At 41.7% G+C, this 20,254-nt stretch overlaps 2 protein-coding genes across 3 annotated transcripts; one reads left to right on the forward strand and one right to left on the reverse strand.

Moving 5' to 3' along the window:
* Window positions 1-81: 81 nt before the first annotated feature.
* Window positions 82-1,277, reverse strand: LOC4326380 (uncharacterized). Its single transcript, XM_015783006.3, has 2 exons — window positions 824-1,277; window positions 82-735 (listed from the first exon to the last, which is right to left on the reverse strand). Exons 1-2 carry the CDS (start codon window positions 1,272-1,274, stop codon window positions 599-601), a joined length of 588 nt encoding a protein of 195 aa, XP_015638492.2. The 5' UTR covers window positions 1,275-1,277; the 3' UTR covers window positions 82-598.
* A 9,031-nt stretch (window positions 1,278-10,308) lies between these two features.
* On the forward strand, window positions 10,309-12,601 carry LOC4326381 (FCS-Like Zinc finger 10). 2 transcript variants are annotated; one of them, XM_015765376.3, is made up of 4 exons: window positions 10,309-10,415; window positions 10,743-10,799; window positions 11,215-11,883; window positions 12,024-12,601. In XM_015765376.3, the coding sequence occupies exons 3-4, from the start codon at window positions 11,240-11,242 to the stop codon at window positions 12,160-12,162; spliced, it is 783 nt and encodes a 260-aa protein (XP_015620862.1). In that variant the 5' UTR covers window positions 10,309-10,415; window positions 10,743-10,799; window positions 11,215-11,239; the 3' UTR covers window positions 12,163-12,601. The 2 variants fall into 2 exon arrangements, with proteins under 2 accessions (XP_015620862.1, XP_015620828.1); XM_015765342.3 differs by having other exon boundaries at window positions 10,309-10,383.
* The last annotated feature ends 7,653 nt before the right edge of the window (window positions 12,602-20,254 follow it).

Genomic DNA, 20,254 nt, shown 5'->3' on the forward strand with positions numbered 1-20,254 from the left:
GGCTGACGTGGCGTCGACGTAGCTGGTTTGACTAGGTCTCCGTCCCACGTGGCATTGATGTGGCAATTATGTCTAGGAAAATAATAAAAATTATGGATCCATATGTCAGCTAAACAAAAAAAAAATTTAAAAATGATGGGTCCCACATGTCATGTTAGCTACACAATAAAAAATAAATATGGTGGGGCCCACGTGAGCACCATATGTCATTCTTAAATTATTAAATGACCAAATCCAATCCTCTTCCTCCTCTCTCCGGCTCTCTCCCCTCTACTCCCTCTTCTCGCCGGCGGAGATAAGGACAGCGTGGAGAGGCGCGGCCTCCTCCACTCCCGCCCCCATGGGCTTAACGCCAGCGGCCGCCGCCCCTCTCCTCATCGCTCGCCGTGCCTGCCTCCGCCTCCACCGCCGCACACACCACCAACACCATCACACCTCTCCCCATTGATGACGAGCACCCGTTTCGGTGGGAGAGGCGGCCAGCTACGAGCGGCCGTTCGAGCGGGAGAGGCTAGCGGAGGTCGGCGGGAGAGGCACGCGGTGGATGGGGGCTCGACGGCGGCGGGCAGCGGGCGCTCGTTGTTTGGCCTTGTTTGGCCTAGCAGCTTTCGATGATAGTGTGTGTGACCAGTGTGGAGGCTTTCGATGATATCCTCGTCTCCGCAAACCACCTGGATGGCACACCACGGACAAGAATTGTGTCTGGCCTTTTCGCTATCTTCCTCACAGGATTCCCTGAACAAAGCAAGCATCAATCCAAACTCCACCTAGGAAGAATCACAACTAAGAGCAGCATTTTCATTTTAAAAAATGAATTCCATACTGCTACTGAGGAGCTCGGAGGCGTAGAAATTCTCCCAAGACTTCTTCATTGCCCTGAAGTCATCGGAGGGCGGGATTTCGACGCTCATCCGAAACTTAACCCTCTCGAGGTTGAGCTCGATCCCGGCCAGCTTCTCGACCAGGGAGCTCCTCCACTGCAAGTACTTCTCCTCCTGCTCACGGGTCATCTCCTCGGTCTCCTCATCATCATCCCCGTTGTGGCTGCGGGGGCGGAGGAATGAGAGGTCGCGGACGTGGAGGATGCCCGAAGTGACGGGCTCATTGCGGCGAAGCTTATGCAGGTCGGGGAGGGACACGGAGAGGTCGGAGTTGGGAAGGACGGGGAGGGAGAGGGGCGGGTCGCGGAGGGAAGGCGAGGTGCGCGGACTTGAGCTGCCAGATGGCAACAAGTGCATACCCATTGGGTTTCCTTGCCCCATACTCACACCCATGATGGTTAAATAAATACCCACACCTATCACGGGTACAAAATCATCCCCATACCCACACCCACGCGGGTAACGTGTACCCATACCCATATAATTGACTTGTATCATTTATAGTTTTGTACCACAATTAGCTATATTAGAACTGTAAACCCTCAATATTTTCTCTTGTAACAATGCTATTAACATTAGCGTTCAAAGGCGAGTAAAAAAATTCTACAACTACATTATATGATCAAGAAATCAAATAATAATTTCATATAACTAGACTAGAACAATGATTAAGATGTGAAAGGAGTTTTATGTTATGATTTAGTAGTCGTTTTGACTTATGTTACTTATAGTTTTAGGCTCAATCTACAGGTTTTTTTACCACGGGTGGGTAAAGAACATACCCATACCCACGTACCTAATGGGTAAGAGTTTTCACCCATCAATAGACCCATGGGTATAAGAGTTAGAACGTGAATAACTCCTAATAGAGTAAAAACCCGTCGGGCATCGGGTCATGGGTCCCCATTGCCATCTCTAGCTGCCACTCGTCGACGGGGCGGACAGATAGGTCGGCGCGGAAGAAGGTGAGGAGAAGCTTGAGGCGCAGCCATGTGGGGCCCACCATATTTTTTGGCTGACACGTGGACCCACCATTTTTAATTTTTTTTGCTAACATGTGGGACCCACCGTTTTTAAATTTTTTGTGTGGCTGACATGTGGGCCCATAATTTTTATTATTTTTTCGAGATATAATTGCCACGTCATCACCACGTCAATGTCACGTGAGACGGAGACCTAGTCAAACCAGCCATGTAGGCGCCACGTCAACCAAAACCGCCTTCAAAACCACTTAGGGGCCTCCTTTGCACCGGTTTTAACAGTTCTGGGACCAGTTATATCTGGTTTTAGGGTTTAAGGATGAAAATCGGATTCGGTGTAAAATTAAGGGACCTCAAATGAACTTATTCCTTTCCAAAGGGCTCGTTTAGATATGGATATTAATCTTAGCCCATCTTATATTTATTCTTATTTTGATTTCTCCGGCCTATATACCTGGTTGGACTTGATTGAAATCCATCTTTCGAGTTTTTTTCCAGCAAGCACTGCATTGGCCGAGAATTGGGCCACTGTTCATCATGTACAGAGTACAGACTACAGCGGCGTCGTTCATTGGATCTTCCTCTTTTTTCTAACAGGACGTCTTGTGGAAAAACTTTTTTGGCCTACCCGTTGTATCGCCTGTACTATGTGTGTACGATTTGAGGTCGCATTCATAGCCGAAGGAAAAGGTCCTGCGCATAACCTGTCTTTTTCCCTGGTCCATTCCGGGCTCATCTTTTTGCTTGTGTTTTAGTGGCGGTTAAAAAAAGGGTTTGTGTCGAGTACTACACTGATACATCACTGCCTCAAATGTTACGTTTCCCTTGCAACCCGAGCCAGGTGAGAATCGATTCTCAACCTGCCAAATTTCACTGGCCGGCCGGCACTGTGATAATATATCTGCAGCGTATGGTTTGGAGTTTGGACTATTTATGTGAGGTCTGGTTTAGGTACCAACTTTTTCTTCAAACTTTTAACTTTTCCATCGCATCAAAGTTAGTTTGGAGAAAAAATTAGTAGTTTATGTGTGTAGAAAGTTTTCGATGTGATGTGATGGAAAGTTGGAAATTTGGGAGGAACTAAACACAGCCAAAACTTTCCTACACACATAAACTTTTAACTTTTCCGTCACATCATTTCAATTTCAATTAAACTTTCAATTTTAGCGTGAACTAAACACACACACCCTGAATCCTCAAGATTTCTTCGTGCGGCATGTTCCCCACAAATTGTCCAAAAGAGACTCGAATCGAACAGTGATCAAACTTTCATTAAGCGAAAGGGCTGTACAGTATTTCTCGTCGGTGCCTCGTACTGGGATTTGGGCTCGACTTGAATAGACGAGCTCATGCGACAATCTATATAATATCCGACAACTTATATAATATCCGATGTGACAACCTATATAATTAACTGACGGATTCTGTAATTAGTTTTTTTATTAGTGCCTAAACACCTCATGCGATAACCTATATAATATCCGATGTGACACGTCAAAATTTTACACAATGAATCTAAACATCCCCTCAGTCATCTTGCAAATTCCTTTCTGGGTGGAGCGACTTATGAAATGGATGCCTTACGTTGCGTGCGCGGAGAAAAGCTTTGGTTTGGATTTCGCCGCAGCGCAGTGCGCCTCACCGAATGATGGCACGGTGCACCTCACTCACCTCTCAAAGCCACTTTCTTTACCCTTCCTCTCTCTCAAAAAAAAAAAAACCGTTTTCTGATGCCCTTTTTTGCCATCTCCGTGGACATATTTCTCCTGCAAAGATGAACCCGTCAAGGTTGGGTCCAGCCGGAGTAGCACCGACCGAGCAGCTTCGAGTTTCCACGGCGGGCGGGCGGGCTTGTGGTGTGGTGGTTCGTGGTGCAAAAATTCACGGATGTCATGTGAAGGTTGGTTGGGACTTGGGACTTGGGACAGCGAGCGTACTACGCCCTACCTGTACCTGCCTGGTGGTGGACGTGGTTGGTTGAATGGTTGGCGTGTATCTTGTCCAGTACCGTATGTTCCCGTCTCGAGACGAGACGAGACGACACCGTCGGTGGACCACGAATCCCATCAGTTTTTTCTCTTGTCACCACGGCGCGACACAAATAAAAACACAACACGGAGTGGCTTGCGACACCGGCAGGTGAGTATTTAGTAATCCCTCCGTTTCACAATGTAAGATTTTCTAGCATTATATATATGTTAAAAAATCTAAACACATATATATCTAGATTTATTAATATTAAAATGAATATAGAAAATGCTAAAAAATCGTACATTGTGAAAGAGGAAGTAGAAAAGTGTGATCGCCAAGCCGGAGGGAGGGCTTGTGCTTCTCTGATGCACCGTCTCGTCTCGTCGGCGTCCTACCTGATGCACCGTGATCCCCAGTGACCATACCAGCGTCGTCGTACTATGGTACAGGTCGCACAGGCTGAGCAGCGAGTACAGACGCAGACACGCCACCTGCTTGCTTTGCTGCTACTTCCAGGGGGTAGGAATAGTTACTCCGTAAAGACCGTAATACTCTCTCTTTGTAAAAAAAAAAACTAACCTAGATGAAAATGAGATACTCCACATTGGCTGTGTTCGGGAACCGTCACTCCCTCGCACGAAAAATGAAGCAGCGATTAGCGTTTGATTAATTAAGTATTTACTATTTTTTATCAAAAATAGATTAATATGATTTTTTAAACAACTTTCGTTACAGAAACTTTTTTAAAAAAACACACCGTTTAGCAATTTGAAAAACGTATGTGTGAAAAACTAGAAATAGGGGTCGCAGCCTGACGGAGGAAATACATCTATATCATGTACAGACTTACTCTCTTTAAAAAAAAATCTCAACCCAAGTAAAAATAGGACAACATAAAACAATGAATTTAGATAGCCCTTAAATTTGAACAGATGACTATCCAGATTTATTGTCTTAGGTTAGGTTATGTTTCATCCTCATCTATATTAAATATTTTTAAGACAGAGAGAGTAAGTTTATACTAGTATACGATAAAAGACGTACTATTTTCATAAAAAAAAGTAAATCTGAGATTGAGTTTAACACAGTATGGTATTAGTACAATCAATCTAAACAAGTTGATGGGAGTATGGGACGGATGGAGTACTGTGTAAGGGTGTGTTTAGTTGGGGAAAAGAAAATTTTTGGGTGTCACATCGGACGTTTGACCGGATGTCGGAAGGGGTTTTTGGGCACGAATGAAAAAACTAATTTCAGAACTCTCCGGAAAACCGCGAGACGAATCTTTTGAGCCTAATTAAGCCGTCATTAGCACATATTGGTTACTGTAGCACTTATGGCTAATTACGGACTAATTAGGCTCAAAAGATTCGTCTCGCTATTTCTTCTATAACTGTGCAATTAGTTTTTTTTTATTTATATTTAATACTTCATACATGTGTTTAAAGATTTGATGTGATGTTTTTGGGAAAAACTTTTTGGAACTAAACGGGCCCTTAAAGTGCATCGCTTCCTTTTAAGAAAAAATAGAGGGAGTAGAGTGGAGTATATCATTACCAACCAACCAGTCCGGTCCTCTGCGGCTCTGACTCCTTAACGTATAGATCGTAAAGAGCGGCCACCGACAGGCACGGGCCGCCGCGTGTGCGGTGCCGTGCGTCTACAGTCTGCGGACGCGACTCGACGCCACTCTCTGCGTCGGTTGATCGTCCCGTTTGTGATCGCCTCGCCGCAGGCAAGTACTACAAAAGTCAGCTATAAACCCACATTAATATATAGTCAGCTGTAATACAAAGTCTTAAACGTTAGGTGTATGAGATATGGGTCTATATATTAATACTAATGATATAGTATATATTTATATTACATGTATAGATAAGCTATTAAATTGATTATAGATAATTTGAAGTTAGTAGTTAGCTACACTGCTAAACTTGTTCTAAAAAGCATTTTTTAGGTGCCCAACCAAACACCGTACCGAGCCACCGGGCGCATGGGCGAGAGCGACACGCTGAGGAGGCGGAGGCGCGCCGCGCCGTTGGTTCGGATGGACGGGCGCGTCACGGGCTCACGGCTGCAAGCACCGCACCAAGTTAAAACCAGAGGCCGGTCGCCATCGCGGAAAATCTGTCACGACTCAGCGTCGCGTCCACCCAACGATCTCGCTCGCTTTCTCCGCCTCCTTCGCTTTTTAATCTCTCATCTCAGGATGAGGAGTACTACTGTACAGCAAGCAGGTCAGCCTCCCCTCCAACGACCACCACTCTTGTGTCTCCTCCCTCCCCATTTTTTTTTCTTAAATCCACACACCATCGCCAATAATACTACTACCGTTTTGTATCGTCTTAAATCACCGGCAGCGAGTTTCAAAAAAAAAAAATCACCGGCAGCATAGGTTAACACATTGTTCCTGGTTCATCGCACCGCGAACAAACTGCAAGTCATCCATCAATAATAATAAAAAGAAGCTGATTTTCTTTTTGAGAACAAATACAAAGCTGATTAGTAGTTGATTGATCGAACAGATATAAACCAGTTGGATACTTGGATTGATGTCTCTACATTGCTCCTTTGCTTTCTTTTTCTCCAGCGATGATGACGGTGATGATAATGATGATGATGATAGCTAGATGCTTCGGTTGGGATCGTAACAAACAGTGGTCGCTCACAAGGCAAACAAGACCTCATCAAAATTTGTTTTTATCAATCAAAAGTTATTAGTACTGCTCCTATCCATCATCACATTGCTTTCTCTGTTAAAATAATCAATCGTCATTATTATATTGCTATCAGAGCAAGTTTAATAGTATAGCCCACTACTAGTTTCAAATCATCTATAGCCAATGTAATAGCCAATTCATACAATACTTGCTTACTATACTATTAATACTTGGTCCCACATGTCATACACACATTACATCCTGGAGTTCGTGTTGTAGCTGGCTACAGATCTGTAGCCCGCTGCTTTTCTCTTCCTTTTTTTATCTCTTTAAAATATGTTTATAGCAGGCTTATAGCCTGCTATTGTACGTACTCTTACTTGTCAAATTATTGCTTAAGCCATGGATGGCAGTATGGCACTAGTACTACCACAGTACCACTACAAGTAATAGTACTCGAAGGTAAGCAAAAGGCAGTGCTGATTCCACGCAGGGAGGCCGGCAGCAGAGGCGGATTCGTGGATTGGAGCTCACGTCTTCCTCCCCTAACCCGGATGGGGAAAAACAACCTAATCCTTCGGTTTTTTGGGGGCTGGGCGGTCCTTGTTCCACGCCACAACTTTTTTAGGTTTTCCACCCCGCTGTGCTGCGTCCAGAAAGGAGAAAAGCTGGCTTTTAATAGCAGAAAAACATCGTGACATTTTACACCACTACCTATTGTGATCTCGTCGCTTACGTAGCACGTCTAAACTGTGCAACCAATTTTGTACTAGCGGTTACTGAAGTACACATTCCTTCTCACGAAAAACCAACTTCTACAACAATACGTTCGGATTCATAACCAAAGGTTATTTTTTTATGTGACAGAAGTAGTACTTAATACTTATCGTCTTTTTTTCTCTATGTGTTGTATTTATCTTGAAACAAATTCTAGTTTGTTGCTGAGTTATTCTTAATCCGTTTCATGCCTACGAGGTTTTTTCTGTTTTTTTAGAGCTATCAGCTGCTTCATGCTTCTTAAAAACACGTTTTCTAAATAAAATCTTTTACTCTATTACTTAGATAACTTATTCTGAGCTATACGTTAATTTTATTTCTTAAAATATTTAATTTATTTTTATAGTAAAGTAGTTAATCAGTAAGAATAATCGGGTGAAATAATCCGCATTGTATGCCTAAACTTCGGCCTTGTTCGTTTCTTCAATAAAATTTTAAATTCTTGTGGCACGCTTTTCAAAGTGCTAAACGGTGTATTTCGTGCAAAAACTTTTTATATGAGAGTTGCTCTAAAATATCAATATCAGATTAATCCATTTTTCAAGTTTGTAATAATTAAAACTTAATTAATCACACGTTATTACCACTTTATTTTGCGTGAAACACTTAATCTTCATATCTTCATCTTCAGGAGATTCAAACACCACCTTCGTTCCTAATTTTGTAACAATTTACCTTGCCTAAACTTTGTTCTAGTAGATATTTTGTCACAGAAGTGTATTTCTTTATACATACATGCAGCGAATACCCGCAGCATTTCAACACAGAAAATTACCTGTGCGCACATACTGTATCACAGTAACATTACACAAAGAATATACAACTACTTTATTATCGCGAATCTTTTCAGATACTACTCCTACATACAATGTTTTAACTTGCAATTAATCAAGCCTCGTGACCTGCAAGTTAATGCCGAGCTGCCCCGAGTAAATTGAGGTCATGACTCATGACTCATGAGTACCCCCAGCCACCTAACAGGGAAGCATGAAGCCACGATGAACACACAAAATACCAGCAATAAATCATAAATGTACTATCAACTGCTAGTAAATTCACTACATTCTCCGTGACTAAAGATTGAGCTTCTAACTGAAGATTATCACCGACACGTAGCGAGACAAATCATCAGCATATAATTAATTTAATACAACTATTATAACTTGAAAATTAGATTTGTTTAAATTCTCAAAGAAACTTTTATATAGAAAAGTTTTGTATAAAACACATCGCTTCACATTTTAGAAAACGTGCTAATAAAAAGCTGGAGAAAATCTCGGCCTAGAAGGTGAATTGAAATTAGGCCGAACTTCTAACTTTTATATCACAGTAAAACTTTTCTATACACATAAATTTCTAACTTTTTTCTTTAAACTTCTAATTTTAGTCAAACTTCCAATTTTGGCGTAGAACTAAACACACCCTTAGCCTTTTTGTGGTGAAGCTGGAAATCATCATAGATTTTTGTGGTGTATGGTTCCATGTATCATTGAATACGCCATCATTTACTAGTGCTGGTACACTGATTTTCAACATAGGATGCTTTTTTTTTCACCTTCCACAGTCAAATTTTTTGACTTCAGTAACAGGTTTGTTTATGACATCAGGAAACCAGTAATTCAAAAGCATGTGAAACACAAGTGATTCTGAAAACCTTAATAAGGCTACTAATTTTCAACATTGGAGTAGTATTTAACTAGGACCAATAAGCATATTTACAAGAAGAGCTTTCAAGTATACTGCTAATTATTCTGTCTCTCAAGCAAAGAAATTTAGGGCCCTCAATGTACCAGACTTCTGAATGTATAGTAATCTTCAATTTATAGAAGAATTAATTTGATAAGCAGTAAAAGAGCATATTCAATTTATATGAATATATTACTCTTAATTAACTTCAAGTTTAAATGTATAGTAATCTTTTCTTTCAAGGGATATACTAACTCCGTCTAGAAAAATAATACTATAATTATTAACTTTGCACCTAGACAACCTGGACAGTGTCCATGTACATAGCCAAAATTGTCTTATTTTAAGAACAGGTTGATACAAGTTTTCTAATGTTAGCGCATATTTTTTTCTTATAAAAAATATATTTAAATTACACGTCTTTTTTTTGGGTGGGGGAGATATACGCGTTTTCTAATGATGGCACTAATTTCTTTCTTCTACTAACTTGCATGTTTTGTTAGGAAAACTCTGAATGACTTCCTAACAAATTCTCTTTTTACCTCTGCAAAAATAATTCTTTTTTTATTTCTCAAAAGAAAAAGAAGAAAAGAGATTATGCGGATATGCCCTTGCAAACCGGGGCAGTGGACGAAAATTTCTCTGGCAAGTGGACTGGCGAGCACACTCTCCACCAGTAGAAAAAAATGCCAACCTCAAACCAGGTCAAAAAAGCAGATTTGACAGCATGCTTCTTTGGTGCCTCCACCGCCTGCATGATAAAAAAAATTCCTCCAGCTAAAGATAAAAACAATTTAAAAAATTTACTGTATATCACAACAACAAAAAAAGTCACAAATAATATCCACTTTCCCTTTTTTTTTTTCCAAATTCTCTCTCTCTACAGTCTAACACACATGCTGACAAAGGAGATCTCCACATCAAAGAAACATGACATCATAATCTTGGCAAACTTCCAAACCCTACAACAACCTTTCTCCCTCAAAAAAAAATCATTTTAATATATTTTAATCAACCACCAAAAGTAAAAAAAAAACAAATCAGCACCAGCATAGCTGCCACTTGTCCTGCACCTGCAAAATCTACTACCCCATTATTCTCAATCAAATCAGTGCATGATCAGTAGGGACAGGCCCCCCTTGAGAGAGAAAGTAGAGAGAGAAGGAGAAAAGTGTGCACTCCTAGAGAGAGAAAGAGAGAAAAGTGTGTACTGCTGGACCTACTAGTAGGGTCCAACAACTACCATTTTAGAGAGAGAAAAAGAGTTCTCTCTCCCATAAACCTTCTCCCTCTCTCTCTCTAAATTCTCTCTCCTCCTCCACTATTTCTTCCTCCCCTTTATCTTTCCGGGGCGCTGCCGGCCTCAAGTCTCCTCTTCCACCCCTCCACTTGCTGGTGCGGTGCTGCGGGCCGACGAGGCCGAGAAGGGTAGGCTGCTTCTCGATCCTTCACGCGTCCTGGTGATTGATTTTTCTTTTCGTTGGGGAATTTTTTTTTGGACCTGCATTCCGTAGGAGGGAGGGATAGATTGGAAGAGGGAGTTCTTGATTGGGGTTTTAATCTGTGTGTTGGTTCTTGGATTCTTTTTTTTTTCTTTTTGTTCTGGTCTGGGTTTTCTGATCGGTTCTATATCTGGGTTTTCTTTTCGATCTCGTTTTCGATTTTTTTTTTGTTTTTGCGATTTATAGGGTTTAATCTCCGCTCGTTTCTGTGTTCTTGAGGGCAGAAAATTCCTCGAGTTTTCTTTTTGTTCGTTGTAACTGACCTTCCGCGTTGGTGGTTTTCAGAATTTTGGACTTTGATGAGGGAGCTGCTGATTGTGAGTCAAGAACAGTTGTGAAGAGGTGAGAATGGGGGTGATAATTGATTAATCAGTAAAGGCATATCTTTTTCTTGTTTTTGTTTAGATTCTCTGTATGGTGTTGCTTTTATTATGTTTTAATAATCACTTCTCAATATAGCTAGGCGTACAAGCTAAGGAATCTATAAAAAAAAGATCATATGTTGCCTTGCACTTGAATCTTTAGAACGCTTCTATTTTGGTTCATGATGAATTATATAACAACAGTATAGCATCTATTTGTTTCTTGATGAATACTGGAATTGTGTTCCATATCAAATCCATCTGATTGCTCTGTTCTTGACTCCATGGAGTTTCTTGATACTGACACTAGAATAAACCCACTTCCCAAGTCGTCGTAGTGTTAAAGAAAAGGTGGAATTATAGAATTTAAGTTATTGACACAATAAAATCTGCAGTGAGAAGAAAGCTAGAGAAGATCAAATGGCAGCTGAATCCTCCCTGGTTCCACAAACCTCCTCTGAATCGATTGCGCAGAAGATGGGCTTCTTCAGGGTCCCTGACCTTCTTGTCAAACTGAGCAGCAAATGTTTGATTGAGCTGGATGCAGTCCGCAGCCCAACATCGCCCCTAGACCTCATATTCTTCCCAGGCCTCGGTGCCAAATCGCCGAGGTCGTCTTTCCTTGGCGACAGGGTTGGGCTTGGACTGGTGGATTCACTTACTGATGATAGCTCCACTCCCTTGGGCAGCAGGAAGGTTCTTCTTGGATCTGAGATGAGGATTACTGATAATGTAACTTCCAAGAACAGCTTCACTGCTCCTGTCGAAGCTGGGGTGGTTGATCAGAAGGATGAGAGTATGTGTGATGACCTGAAGGGTAGTTTCATGTCTCTGGATGACATTGTCAATTCAGAGGATTACACCCGTGTTGTTTGTCGTGGTCCTAACCCTAGGACAACCCACTTCTTTGGAGATCATGTTTTAGAATTTGAAGGTGAGCAGCTGATGCCTGATGAGAGTAAGAGTGAGGAGAGTTTGCCCCCTCGTCTGGAAGAGGGTATGATGAGCTTCTGTTATTTTTGCGGTGAGAAACTCGAAGAAGGGAAAGACATCTACGTCTATCAGTAAGTGATCCAGTATTATAGTAGATGCATCATCGTTGTGGATATTTTTGTTGTTGTATTCAAGAACCCTGTAGTTGTTTCGAGGGTTATCCTTGTTTCGATCCTTTCTTTATGTTTGGTATTCTATCTTTCAATCATAGGGGTGACAAAGCCTTTTGCAGCATGGAGTGCCGGGAGAATTTCATGGAAGATGAGATGGAAGAAGGCGAACCCGATCTCTCTGCACCTCCTAGCAGCCCAGTCGCCAACGATGGTTGTATTTTCCAACTGATCCAGTGAACGAGCATCAGTAAACAACTTGATATGGTCTTATCTGAAGTGCTGTCCGAGGTTAATAAGTTGCAGCCATGGATGTGATCATATTTCATTGAGTTGTTGCCTGAAGATTTTGTCTGCCGCGGCACTGATGAATTTACCTATTGATTTCTTAATTTTACTTACCCGGATCCTCGAATTTTTGGAGGAGCCTGAACGGTAACTTTGCTTCCGGTCATATTATTATTTTGGTCGGAAAGGGCGTGCGTCTGAGTTTGAATTTGTGTTTGCTTGAACCTCATCTTCAATCGGCTGTCATGTTGACACCATTGATCACTATCATGTATCTGAATATATGTGCTTCTGCTCTTTCTGGCAGAAAGGAAGTGCTAATCTTCAAGTTTACTAATAAATGATAATCATGATGTATCTGTCATGATGATGATGTTTGATTCTCATAAAATCCATGATGCTCGATTCTTATGTGGCAATCACTCCTGGATTGTTGGCAGGATGTAAGAGCATTTATCTGCAATCTTGCATGATGATTTTCTGTCAAAAAAAAATATTGCATGATGATGCGCATATCAATCAGGAAATGTTAGCAGTAGTTTTCATGTTGCTGCTAAGTTAGCATTTCACGCTACTTATCAGTGCCAAATGATGTTATTCATGTCAATTGGTTCAGGGGTTACCAATCTTAAAAGGCTGGGTCGCTGTTTTCATCGGCTCAGGAGTATCTGTCCCTTAAAACTTCACAGTGTGGATGTTGTTTTCTTTTCAGGTTTTGAAGTCAGTTTTGTTGTGAAGTGAGCTTAGTTTAACTTGGTAGGTTTCTTGTAATAGAACCAGCCTATTTATTTAGGTTCAAGTTCTAGAGTTAACACGAGTACTCGTATTTATAACTAATTATTCTTTTAGTAGTAAGTGAGGCGTCCGTGATAACGAATTCATCAATCTCGAGATGCATAGGGATAGGGAGCATATGTACTGTGTTTCTTTAGAAAAGTCACTTTTGTTCGTCCATATGGCCAATAGTGCCAGATTTGCTTCTGTAACATGTAACATTTGCTTCTTTAAGATCCTCCCTAATGATGATTGCAAAATTTGTGAACCTCTCATCTCAAATTCCAAAACCTCCCAAAACGAATTTGAATTTCAGACAGAGGAGAGAGAGAGAGAGAAAGAGTGTGTGTGTCAAGTCCAAATTAAATCCAAATTGCCTGATAGACTGATATCGTTAAGAAACTGATCTGAAGCTCGTTCATAACCGAATCTCTCTTTCTTTCTTTTTGATTGAGAGGATAATAATAGTATAAAAAGCGTTCGTAAATTGCTCACGCGGGCCATCTTTATATGGGCCGAAAAAGAAAAAAATCCGGCCCAACTCCAACGCCGCTTCGGCTCCCTTCGACTATACCTTCGCCTTCACGCGACGCGAGACTCGCCGCCGCAAGGTTCTCCTCCTCGTCGGCGGCGGATCGTCTCCTCTCCTCATCTCTCTAGCAGCCGCCGCCGAGGCCGGCGGATGGGGGGAGCTCCACGGGGAGCGGGGGGGCCTCGACGCCGCCATCGCCGAACAGGGCTCCGGCTGCGTCGGCGGCGGCGGGGGTGGCGAGGTGGAGAAGCTCAGGCGGGAGCTCCAGGCCTTCGCGAGGGCAAACCCGTTCCTGTTCGTCGACGGCCGCGTCCCCAGAGACGACGCGCGACATGGTCAAGCTGGACATCGAGGACCACGAGCGCCGCCACCCTTGCATCGACGTCTCGGGCTTGCTCGCGCGCTACGACGAGCGGGAGGAGAGGAGGCTTCGCGCCGGGAACAAGCGGGCTAAGCTCCTCGCCAAGTTTGTGTTAGGAACCCTAACGAGGAATCTCTCAATTAACTGGAATTACGAGTACGCATACAATCTCTCAATCCGAAGAATTGAGCCGCCGCCGCCGCCTGCGCCACCGCGCGGTTCCAGTTCATCGCTGCCTTCTTCATCGTTCTCTGTTTCACGTACTCACTTCGAATTAAAAATATTTATGTCATGATTAAAGAATATTTCATCATAAATCAAGTCACAATAAAATATAATTATATAATTTTTTTTAATAAAATAATGGTTAAATGTATCTTAAAAAGTTAATAACGTCATTCGTTAAAATACAGAGGGAGTATATTACAACAAGATTTGACAGCACACACTCTCTCACACGCCAACCACCCTGCCAGCTGGCTACTAGGCTCACTTGGCCCATTGGTCCCTGGTGTATCGAGAGTTGGGCTTCCTCCGTCTTGGCCCAAGTGGAGCGAAAGGTTCCTGTAGCTTGTCCGGCACGCCTCCTCCCTTACGATTTGCAGCTTCTAGCTTGAAGTCCAGCTTCCCTCCTTGGTCCTCCATGATCTCAGCTTCTTCTTCTTGGGTTCCACCATCTTGTTCTTGTTTGTCTGGTTCCTTGGAGTGGTCGTGTCCCCCCTTGAGTCCTCCAGGCCGCCTTGGTGAAGGCCTGACAAGCACCCACTCTTGAAACCAGCTTGCCCCCAAGACGGTGCATGCGGAAATCTTGTCTGCAGATCAACCATGTCCTCCCAAGTTGCATCACCCGCTGCAATTCCTGTCGAATGGGTTAACAATTGAATAGTAGTGGTTTTACTTTTCTTAGTCAAGTGATAATCAAGGAATTGGTGGGGTATCTGCAAGTGGTCTAGAGTGGCAGGTAATTCAGTTTGAACAGGGTGAGAAAAACCCTTTGCTCCCTTCAGCTGTGAGACATGGAACACATGATGGATCTGACATGATGGTGGTAATTGCAAACGATAAGCAACTGCTTCCACTGCAGAAACTGGAAAGGGTCCAAAATAACGAAACGATAACTTGTGACTTGCTTTGGTGGCCACATATGATTGCACATAAGGTTGCAATTTGAGATAGACCCACTCCCCTAGCTGGAATTCTCCGAAACTCCTTTTATGTCAGCAAGATGTTTCATGTGTTGTTGAGCCCGGTTCAAGTGATGTTGCAGCAATTGTTGCATCAATCCTCTTTGCTTCAGCCCGTGATTCAGAGCAGGCACAACACGGTCATTCATATTGATGCCAAAGTGGCTTGGGCTATACCCATAGAGAACTTTAAATGGTGTTTTACCCAGTGTGGAGTGGTAAGTGTTATTGTACCATAACTCTACTAAATACAATCAAGATGACCATTTAGTGGGTGTAGCATGAACAAAACATCTCAAATAAATTTTCAGGCATTAATTTACTCTTTCTGTTTGGCCATCTGTTTGAGGGTGATATGAAGAGCTCAAATGTAATTTTGTACCAAATCTAATGAAAAGTTGTTCCCAGAATTGGCTAGTGAATATTTTATCTCTATCGATATGATGATTTTAGGCAAGCCATGGAATTTGTAAACATGTTGCAGAAACTGAATGGCTACACTGCTAGCGGTAAAAGGATGGTCCAAGGGAATAAAATGTGCATAATTTGAAATTTTGTACACCACTACGAGGATATATTTATAATGGTTAGATTTTGGTAGTCCCTCTATGAAATCCAATGATATGGTCTGCCATTCACCTTCATGCACTGGTAAGGGTTGAAGTAATACCGGGTATTTAGCCTTGTCTTGTTTAGCCTATAGACAAATTTGACAAGTTTGTAATCTGCTCTGGATCATTTTTTTCATGCTAGACTAAGCAAACATTCCCTTAATTCTTCTGTAGGTGGTAGGAAACCCAGAGTGGCCACCTATAGGTGTGGCATGCAAAGCATCAATTACTTGTGCTGAAGTTCTGCATCTTGCCCCAACCAGATTTTGTTCTCGTATTTCAAAATGCCCTGCTACAGGGTAAAACCTAGTTTAGCTGAAGGATCAATGATCAAATCTACAGCCAGGTGTGTGGCATGAGCATCTTTTTCATAACTTTGCATGACTTCTTGCAACCACAGAGTTACACATTTTGATATGGACACTAACTCAGCTTTGTCATCATGCTCCTTCCTGGATAGTGTATCTGCTGTAGAGTTACTCACCCCCTTTCTATAGCATATGCGGTATTGTAGACCCATTAATTTAGTATAGGCCTTCTGTTGCCATGGCGTGTGTAATCTTTGTTCAGAGAGATGTTTCAGACTATGGTGGTCAGTCAAAATTAGGAACTCCCCATGTTGTAGGTAAGTCCTCTAGTGTTCTATAGCCAGCAAAATGGTCATGTACTCCTTTCCGTATGTGGATAACCCTCTTGATTTTGGACCTAAGGCTCTGCTAAGAAATGCCATAGGATGTGTTTCCTGTGACAGTACTGCCCCAATCCCTAGCTCACTGGCATCAGTTTCCACTGTGAACTGCTTACAAAAATCTGGCAAGGCCAATGCAGGGGCAGAAACTAGTGCTTGCTTCAAGTGTTGGAAAGTCTATTCAGTTTCTTTTGTCCATTTATAGGGTATGCCTTTCCTTAGTAATTCAGTCAAGGGTTGCTGATGACTCCAAATCCTCTAACAAATTTTCTATAGTATCCTGCCAATCCTAGAAATCCTCTCAACTTTTTCACAGAAGTAGGAATTGCCCAATTGACAACATCTTGTATCTTCTTTGGATCAGTTGATACTCCCTTAGGCCCAATTATATGTCCCAGATAGGCAACTTCCTGTTGTGCAAATGAGCACTTGCTTAGCCTAACCTTTCGGTTGTTATTTGCTAGCAATTGCAACACAATTCTCAAGTGAGTCAAATGTGCTGATAGACTGGGCTGTAGATTAGTATGTCATCAAAAAACACTAGAGCACTAAAAAATGTGGTTGGAGGACTCCAAAAGATATGACTTTGTATTCATAGTGCCCTGAATGTGTCTGAAAGGCTATTTTAGGTTCTTCTCCCTCTGCCATCCTTATTTGATGATGTCTTTCCCTTAAGTCTAATTTAGAGAACCGTTGGGATCCAGCCAACTCACCCAGCAACTCTTCAATAATGGGCACTGGGTACTTGCCTTTTATGGTGATTGCATTCAGTTGCCTATAGTCAATGCATAATCTCTATTTCAGCTACTTGTTTTTCAAACTCATTTTTAAGGGCTGGTTTATGCCTATAGGGTCTTAAATTCACTGGTTTGTCTCCTTCAATCAGGGGAATATGGTGATCACAAGCTCTTGGAGGAGGTAATCCAGCGTGGGTTCTTCGAACAGCTCCTGGAATTCCTGCACAATTGGTTGAACAGATTCTGAGATTTTAGGTTTAATTTACTCCTTAGCTGGTTACAATTGTATCACACATACAACACTGTTTTAGCCATTCCATTAAGCTGGTGAAGTGAGGTTGCTTCACACAAATCCAGTTTGGGTATTAAGCCTTGTAGCCTTATCAATTATTATTATTATTACTATTATAATTATTTTTGTGCCTGACATGTGGGTCCCACTAACACGTAGGTGTCATCGTGGTATGCCACATCAGCGTACGAAGTGGGTTAGAGCCCTTTTGGACCTACATAACACCCATGACATGTTCAGAGACCCGAAAATGCATTTTCATAGTTTAGAGACACCCGCACAAGTTTAAGGATCTTCAACATGGATGTACGACCCAAAAATTTCCTAGCCTAAGACCCTTGTAGGAAAATATAGTAAAAAAATAAAAAAAAACCCTTGTCATGTGAAGTGTGAAATCGAAGTGTGGTCATCTCGGTCCCGTATCGTGTTCGTTTTTTCGCTTCCTCGCCATATCGTGTTGTTATAGTAACAGTCATCATGCCAGATGACAATACGAGTCCGAGACAAAGGCAGCAAACTGGCAAGCAAGGACGCATCACGATGTCATAGCAGCAGTTACCACAACAGACAACAATTAGGAGTACGAGATAGGGACAACAAACTAGCACGGCAAGGGCGCATCGTGTTGTCATAGTAGTAGTCATCACGCTAGACGGCAACTAGGAATCCGAGATGGAGGCAGCAAACTAGCATGACAAGGATGAGAGGTTATCAAGCAGTCAAGCCGACATGCCAACAAGCTGGAAAGGGCAAATGCCGTGGCACGACGTCCGCGCCTCTCTAGCGGCCAGCGGATAGCAAGGTGGCAAGGGCGGCGCATGATGGTAAGTTGGAGCACCCAAATCTCAAATCCTAGATACATCACTGATCATCAGCATACATGACTCTTGTTTTTATAACGGTTTAGGAGTTGAAGTCCGGCGGTTCGAAATGGAAAATTGGAACGTCCATGACCACAACGTAGGTCATTGACAACATCAACATGCACGTATAGAGCAGGATGACCCGTATTCCCATGCGACTAGGTTGGGGTTGTTAGCCAAAATCAGCCAACACACTATAGCGATCACCTGAACCACAACAGAGGAGGACGAAGTAGCATAGGATAATAAAACGGTGCAAACCACATGTGCAGTGCAAACAAACCTGAAAACTACAGCGTGATCTTACAAATAGACGTATGATATTTATCCACATCATTATAAAAACTTTTATACTCTTAAATTTAAATGGGCTATTTAGGAAAGGAAAGAAGAAGAGAGAATAACTTATCAGTAAACCCGACTGGACACCAAACAGAGAGACAATATTACCCCTTGGAAATGGAGGAAAAAAGCATCAATACTGCGTACGTCAAGAAGATACTTGACCAACATTTACTTCTGTTGCCTCAAAATTATAAGTTCTCTCTTCTTGGTTGGAAATAAAACGAGCATTTTTTTCTAGCAGGACTACACCAGTGACAAATGCTACAAATTCGGGCATAGATTTGATGCATTTATCTTGGAGCATGTAAGAAACAACACTTCTCACTTTTGTTTATTTCTCTTCTCCACATAAGCTTATAGCCGGTTTATAGCCCACTACTATATATCCTTCCCCTTGATACTTTTTTTTGGCGGGGAACCTTCCACTTAATATTTAACACTACACAAATGCATTTTTTCTCCATTTTGCCCTTGTGGCTGCACAGAGAAGGATCTAGAACTATCTTGGGTGCCAAAAAGTTACACTAGTGCTAATCCAGTACTATCATAGTTACCAAGGAATACAATAGTATCATCTGGATCAATACTTTTCTCACAAGAGGTTTGTTAGTAGGGGTAATTTGAAGGTTGTTCTTGTTCACTTTGATGCCTAAATCAATCTTACCAAATGTTGGCATTGCTAATATTTGGTAATTAAGGTTGAGAAGTGTAAAAGTTGTTGTTTAGTTTGTTACCATTGTCAAGATGTTGTGAGAGGAAGATTCTAGAATTACCAAAATTTGGTAATGGAGGCAAGTTTTGGTAATGTTTAGATTTATACCTTGCCAATTTTTTGTAAAGCCAAAACTTGGTAACAAGGGCCTGTTCACTTTGATGTCATTTTCAACCTTACTAAATTTTGGTAAAGTTGCTAAAAAAGTTGCTACATTTAGTTTGCTGCCAAATTTTGGTAACTATATAAGAAATCATGCCAAAATTTTGGCAAATTTTGGCAGGTAAGGTTTTTTTTGGCATCAAAGTGAACAGGTTGCAAATCTCCTTGGTCTTTATCTTGTCAAAATTCGATTGCCTAAGTATGTGTGCATTGGTCAAAAGTGTCAAGTAAATGTAAACGGAGGGAGTATATACATTAAGCTATGTGAACAAAGGAATGTTGCCACTTCTGCATAAATTTTGCATATATTTACAAACAGATAGCTTGTCAATTTGAGATATATCACAAGTATTTGAATCACTGATGCAGCAGCACCTTCATGCTCTCTTTTAAGGCAAATCCTGTACTTAATCACATTTTTTTCTGCCGTTATTTGCTTGGACAACATTGTGATTGTTTTTGAAGATTATGTTTGTGTGGTGATTGGTGAAGAAAGAAAGGTTTGCATTTGATCTCACCCTTATTTCTTAAAAACTGGACATTAGGTCTCTGAAGCTGAAGCAGTGTTCTGATTCTTGAGCAGGGATTTTGGTATTCTTTACCAAAAGAGGAAAGGAGATTCTTCATTTTTGTTCTCAGTACTGATTCTTGAGGCGGGATTTTGGTATTCTTTACCAAAAGAGGAAAGTAGATTCTTCATTTTTGTTCTCAATACTGAATTACTGATTCTTGAAGCGGGATTTTGGTGTCCTTTGCCAAAAGAGGATAGGAGATTCTTCATTT

Source organism: Oryza sativa, chromosome 1 (assembly GCF_034140825.1).
Source record: "Oryza sativa Japonica Group chromosome 1, ASM3414082v1".
NCBI classification, from domain to species: Eukaryota; Viridiplantae; Streptophyta; class Magnoliopsida; order Poales; family Poaceae; genus Oryza; species Oryza sativa.

What these genes read in the sequence shown, in the direction of transcription:
- LOC4326380 (XM_015783006.3), bottom strand. Translation starts at nt 1,274, where the DNA reads ATGGGTGTGAGTATGGGGCAAGGAAACCCAATGGGTATGCACTTGTTG. An exon ending in CTCCGAGCTCCTCAGTAGCA is followed by an intron (nt 736 to 823) that starts GTATGGAATTCA and finishes TGCTTTGTTCAG; the next exon opens with GGAATCCTGTGAGGAAGATA.
- LOC4326381 (XM_015765376.3), top strand. Translation starts at nt 11,240, where the DNA reads ATGGCAGCTGAATCCTCCCTGGTTCCACAAACCTCCTCTGAATCGATT. An exon ending in AAAGACATCTACGTCTATCA is followed by an intron (nt 11,884 to 12,023) that starts GTAAGTGATCCA and finishes TTTCAATCATAG; the next exon opens with GGGTGACAAAGCCTTTTGCA.